At 51.1% G+C, this 6000-nt stretch overlaps 1 protein-coding gene across 5 annotated transcripts in view; it reads right to left on the bottom strand.

The window, feature by feature from the left end:
• Nucleotides 1-1370: 1370 nt before the first annotated feature.
• Apba1 (amyloid beta precursor protein binding family A member 1) overlaps nucleotides 1371-6000 on the bottom strand; it is a 222495-nt gene continuing 217865 nt past the window's right edge. For all 5 annotated transcript variants that reach the window (XM_076561382.1, XM_042261998.2, XM_042262000.2 and 2 more), the window contains 2 exons: nucleotides 5838-5978; nucleotides 1371-5180 (listed from right to left, as the gene is read on the bottom strand). In XM_076561382.1, the coding sequence (XP_076417497.1) occupies nucleotides 5109-5180; nucleotides 5838-5978 (213 nt within the window). In that variant the 3' untranslated portion in view covers nucleotides 1371-5108. The remainder of the gene's footprint in view (nucleotides 5181-5837; nucleotides 5979-6000) is intronic.

Raw genomic sequence — 6000 nt, 5'->3', positions numbered from 1 at the left:
GAGCTAATGGCCATACAGTTCATAATTAATATAAGCGTTTGTGTGTTTACTTGGGTTTGAGCAGCTGCAGACCGTGTGGGACAAGAAAAATTCAGCTACACAGGGTGGTCCAGAGTCTCCATCCAGGAGCATTAGCAGATCCTAATGACCCTGTCCCCAGGCTAGTGCTCCTGGACTGAGACTCTTTCCTGTCAATCCATTTTTTCATCATACTAAAACTAGGTCTTGGTATCTTTCATTTGGCCTTGTTAGCTCTTGTGACAGTGGTTTTAGTGGTGAATAGAGCTATTTAAGATGCTTCTGTGGGGAGACAACTATGTGTGGGTGTGGGCCTTAGTCTACTACTACCCTTTTAAGGCTTTTCTACCTCAAGTACTTTGTTAAAGAGATATAAAGCATGGTAACAACGACTCAATGGTGATGGAGCATAGTATGCTGCCCCAGGCTCTTACAAGTCCCAGGACCTGTCCCTGGTGCTTGAGCTGGCTTTTGGGAACCCAATCCCCAAGCTGGATTGCCTTGCCCAACCTTGATGCAGGGAGGAGCTTGGTCCTGCCTCAACTTGATGCTTTGTTGATGGCCATGGGAGGCCTGCCCCTTTCTGAATGGAGATGGAAGAAGAGTGGATGGGGGGGGGGGTTGAAAGGAGGTGGGGGAGGGAACAGGACAGGGGAAACTATGGTAAGTATGTAGAATAAATGAAAAAAATTAATAAGAAAAAAAAGTAAAAAACAAACCAAACCAACAACAGTTTTCAGCCTGTACCTCCCAGGGCTTCCAGCAGCTGCCGAGCATAGTCCCTATGGGATCTGCAACTGGTTTCTCAGGAAGGACAAGGAAGACAATGTTCTAATGAACTGGGGCACTAGAGGGGCACCAGGCCTTCTCTTCTGGGCGTGGGGTCCACTCATGCCCCTGACAGCAGGAAAATCATGTTCCCAAACTTTGAGAAGTGGAATTGCAAAGAGCACTGGGTAAAAGGCTTCTGGGACACTGTCACAGAATCTTCAGGTTGGTCCCCTGAGGCACTGCATTCTACTTTGGCCCCAGCCCTGGGCGAAGACCGACGGCTTTTGTTCTTTCTTTTTTAATTGTGGAGGGAAGGGTTAATCTCTGCTTCTCTCCCCTCAGTGATGATACAAAGTGTGACACCTTTCTCCCATGACACCCAAGGGCTGCGGCTTCCTTTTAGTGTGCTCCAGGGAGGCTGAGCACACTGTGGTGACAGGCCACTGGGCCAGTTTCACAAGATAAATACCTGGGTAGCCACCGGTCCCCATAACCCTTAGAGCCTAGGAAGAAAGACAAAACCCTCCCTGCCCAGAGTCCCAATGCTCCCTGCGACAGCAAGGCACTCATTCAGCCAGGACTGAGAGGCAAAGTCCTTGTTTATTGTTGCAGCAATTCTTATACAGACGTTAGCGTTCAGTTAAATAAGGAGAGAGCACATTAAATACATCACAGCCCCAAACCAGACGACCGCGGCCACGGCACAAAGAAGGGGAGGGGAGGGGTCAAGACTGGTGACCAGACTGTCCGAGGAAATACATTCAGTGGGTGTGCAGTGTCCACATTCCAGGCTCACGTGTAGAGATATTTTATTTATATATATTTATATTTATATATAGAGATCATTGAGTTTCGTGTATACAAAGAACGATATCATTACAAATACAATACTATACTTCTCCCAATGTTTTACAGTAAGCGCTAATGCACCCCGTTACAGAACAGGGGTGCTAGGGCATACCCCAGGTGCTGTGCTAAGTATGTACAAGAGATTTCATTCCCACATGGTCATCATACACTGCCTTGATGGAGAGAAAATAAAACCGGAGTTGTGTGCTCAAGTGGACCCTAACCAGGGAAGGAGGAGCGGACAGAGGGGCAACGCAAACCAACAGGTAAGCCTTGTGACGGCGAGTTGAAACATCAGCGAGAGGTGGCCCTTGGTTGTAAACATTGGTGACAGCTACCCCGGTGGGTGGAGAGACCCGAGCAGGGCTCTGTGGGTGGGTCTTCGTCAGTGTGCGATAGGGAGCGTGGGTGTGGATGGGGCTGCAGGAGGGAGGAGGTGGAGAGTGGGGGAGGTAGTAGGTTACTCTGGACTCCCTGAAGGCCAATGTTGATGGGCAATGTTCCGACAGCAAACCCGTGCGCAGGGAGGTGGTGGCCTGCTGTGTGCTCTACCCCCGGGAGCCTGCTGTGGTGTGGGAGGAAGGTATCGCTCAGGCAGTGGGCTCCAGCCATTGATCTGTGGGGCTTTCTTCCTCTCGTGAACTCAAGGCTGATGGTGGCTCCCTGAAGGGCTCCTGCTGGAGAAGGCAGAGTGGGATGTGGTGCAGCCTCACTGGACTGGGGGTGGTGGTGAATCTGGGGGCCTGTCCCCAAACCTGAGTCACTGTCGTGTCCCAACCGAGTGGGCAGAGTGGCTCTGTGCCTTGCAGTTTGGGGAGGGCTGCTCTGTCCATAGTCGGCCCCATCACTGGGGGTGAAGAGATATTTACATATGTAACTATGTATGTGAGGATGCCAGACAAGACCCGACCCCAGGTTAACCACTCAGCCTGACGCCAACAGAGGAAGAGCATGCTCCAGCCATGGGCCTGGATCGAGCTGCTACTGCTTTCCCTCTGGGTGGGAGGAACCACTTTAACACAAAAGACTAGGTAATCTTACAATCATGCTAAACCATTAGTTTTCTAGAAGAGCTCACAAGAAAAGCTTTTGAACCCCTCTTAAAGCTTCCAGGGTTCTTGTCCCACAAGAACGGAAAGTATTTTCTCTTTCCTCTTTCCCTGGGTGAAGACACTTCACTGTGATTATTTGGGGGGGATTATACTGGGAGAGATGTGTGTGTGGAGCCTGTCCCTGACCAGTCCCAGGCCAGCCTCTGCTGTCCCCCTGCCTTCCTTTACAGGTGCTTGGGCATGCACCCATGGTGGCCACCCAGGGTCTAATAAGCATAAGCCTCTCAAGTGACTTTCCAAGGTTCCCAAATGCCTGAAATGGCAGCAATAATGTCACTTTTTGTCTGATCCATCACTCTCTGGCAGAGGAGAGATGGCCTGCACTTTTCAGCGTGCGATTTTATTAGATACCTGACAGATTAGTTATTTCAGGAGGGGTGAAGAAAATCCGGGCCATAGTTCCTGGTCTTCACATTGGCTGGGGTTTGACCTTGGGCTTGGTCTCACAGGAGCATTCTGTTGGACACCCTTAGAAACAAGTCCAGATAGCCTGGCTCCTGGGGTCCCAATTCCACACAGCTCTCAAACAGCAGCGGCCCTGTCACCTGTCAGGCAGCTATCTGGACAGCTGGTGGCCGCACATCGCTGGAACTTTCGTACTAAAACAAAACCGAAGGCTCCAGCACAGATCCCTGTGAGCACCGGGCTTTCCTGATCCTACCCACCCGACTCATGGGGATGACTGTTTCCCTCCCTAGCTGGAGCCTCTTGTTCTTCATCTTGTTAGATTCATATCTCTCCCTCCCCCAGACCCCACCCTCCTCTCCGTAAATCCATCCTCCCTAACACTGCTCCCTGAACTGCCATGTCCACAGACACAACGTAAATATCCCAGATGCAGAGAACAGGAGCTATGTTCATATTACAAAATATATTAGATTTTCTTCCCCTGTCTCTACTGAGGTCATCAATGAAACAAAACAAAAACAAAAGCTAGCCACATCCCACAAGAAAACAAACTGCTCTTTGGACCAAGAATAAGTGGAAACTGGCTCAGAATAATATTAAAACACATGTAGTAGACTGAGACATAACTCAAAACATGAGGCACCTGATGGAAACATCAAGCCTTCCACACCAGCTACAAATGCCCAGACCTAGAAGACAGTAGATGTTGTTTCCAGAGCACATTTGGGGATTCCTAGGGCCAACACCAAGCATTAAGTCTGCTTGATTTATGACTTAATCTAGTCTAGCCTTTGAAATGTCACATCCTCATGAGTGGCTGTGAAAGGACCCAGGCTGCCTTAGCTTTGGGGCAGGAAGCACGACACTAGGTTACCCATATCACAGTTTGTCCCTCAAGAACCTCCAGTGTGTGTGTGGGGTTGGGGAGTCTTAGAGGGCACTCTGAGCCAATTGGGATCTGGAGGGCCAGGCCTGAGCCAGGAGGGCCTCTTTCTCAGGATAAGGCTGGCCATTTTCTGCATGTGTCAACCTTCTGCTGCGAGAAGGGATCTTCCAGAGGGGTGCTGGGGGTTCCCCAGACTATGTGCTAGATTTTCAGCCTACCTCAATGCAGGTGGAGAGCAAATGAGACACTGTGCAGGGAGTGTGTGTGTGTGTGTGTGTGTGTGTGTGTGTATTGTACACATGTAGTAAGTGCCTGTGCAAGAATACAGGAAAATAGTACCTGCCTGTGGTCATCCTCCAATTGGTAACCTTGAGTTATTCTCTAATTGGTAACCTTGGGCCAGTCTTGGAAGCCTGAGAGGCCCAGTGACTTCCCAGCATCTCTACAGTGTTACAGCAGCCTTGTCTAGGCTGTCACATCTTCTCTTCTCTGCAGTTAGGCCTGTATTAGCACACACATGGAAACTAAAAGGAACTATGGAAGAGATTTAAAGCTGGCTCAGAGATTCTGGGCTGAAATGATGTATGAGGCCGAACTCCACAGCAGGCAGTGAACATCCTTGAAGATGTGGGCCGTCCCGGTCACCGCTATCTTCCCATCAAGTGAGGCAGGGGAGCGGGAGATCGGCAACTGAGGGCAGGCACTGCTCTGCGAGCTCCTTCAGGGAAGCACGTGCCTCTTGGGGAGGGATGATGCCCCCTTGGGCAGTGACAACCCCCTTAGGGCCCCCAAAGGCCCTCCACAATGATCCCAGGTAGATAGACATTAGCTGTTCTCCACCCTCAAGGGGGCACACACAAAGCTTCCCTGGTATGAAGGAAGGAACAGAAAAAAGCAAACTGGAGAGAGACAGAGAGCCAAGAGGCCCTTGCCGACCCTTCTCTTCCTGTGTAAGACCAAATGCTGGGCACGAGAGGGGACGTCTCAGTGGACACGCGATGCAGCACACAAAACACGACCACGGTGAGGAGAGTCCTCCATGCATGCCGCCGTGGAGGTGCGGCTCAGATGTAAACGGGCTGCTCCTGGGCGGTCAGCAGTCTGTACATGGCTGCTGGCATCGTCTTCATGTGGATCTGAGGGCAGAAAGCCATGTTAGCTGGGGCTGGGGGTCACGGCCATAGTACCTCCCTCTCACTATGCACAGTTTCTGAGAGAGCCCATCCCCGACCGCCAGGCTTGGTCTAGGAAGAGTGAAGCCCGCAGGCGTTCTACAAGGTTTGGGGGTGACTGTAAGTGATAAGAAAATCTGGGTAAGGCTTAGTTTTCCAGTTCAAGGCTCCTGTTTTCACAATCCTTTGGGGGGAAAAGGCGGCTCCATGGGAAGGAGGGCTCTGGGTTTCTGGCTGCCTGTTTCCCTCTCCTGTGTGGGAGCGCCAGGTGGAACTAAAGCAGGAACAGAAGCCCACAAATGTAGTTAGGACATGATGTGAGTCAATGCTGTGGCTCCTGGCTTTATGAGTCTTGAATCTAATTTGTGTCTTCCAATCTCATTTGGTGGAGTTAATTGGGGAAAATGAGAGAATTTGGGGAGCCACAGACAGTAGCAACACAAAATGAGTGTTGAAGAGAAGGCAGGTGAGCTTACTTCACCCACGCCTGAGGCAGATGGTCTGCTCAGAGGAGCATCTAGGGAGGGGGAAGGAGGCTCGAGAAGGTTCCCAGCAAGGCCAGCATGTACCAGGGGGACACACAGTACTTCAACCCTGTCCAGCCCCAGACCTCCTTCCTACCTCCCCAACAGCATTGGAGAGGATGTGGACGATCTTCTCATGTGGTGTGGCTACGACACTCTGGCCGTTGATCTCAATGATCCGATGTCCCACGCGGACCCCGCCTCTCTCGGCTATTCCCCCTCTCATGAGGCTGCAGATCTACCGGAGGCAAACACCAGGT

The sequence above is a fragment of the Peromyscus maniculatus genome, chromosome 1 (assembly GCF_049852395.1).
Source record: "Peromyscus maniculatus bairdii isolate BWxNUB_F1_BW_parent chromosome 1, HU_Pman_BW_mat_3.1, whole genome shotgun sequence".
NCBI classification, from domain to species: Eukaryota; Metazoa; Chordata; class Mammalia; order Rodentia; family Cricetidae; genus Peromyscus; species Peromyscus maniculatus.
This window is presented reverse-complemented; position numbering and strand designations above follow the sequence as displayed.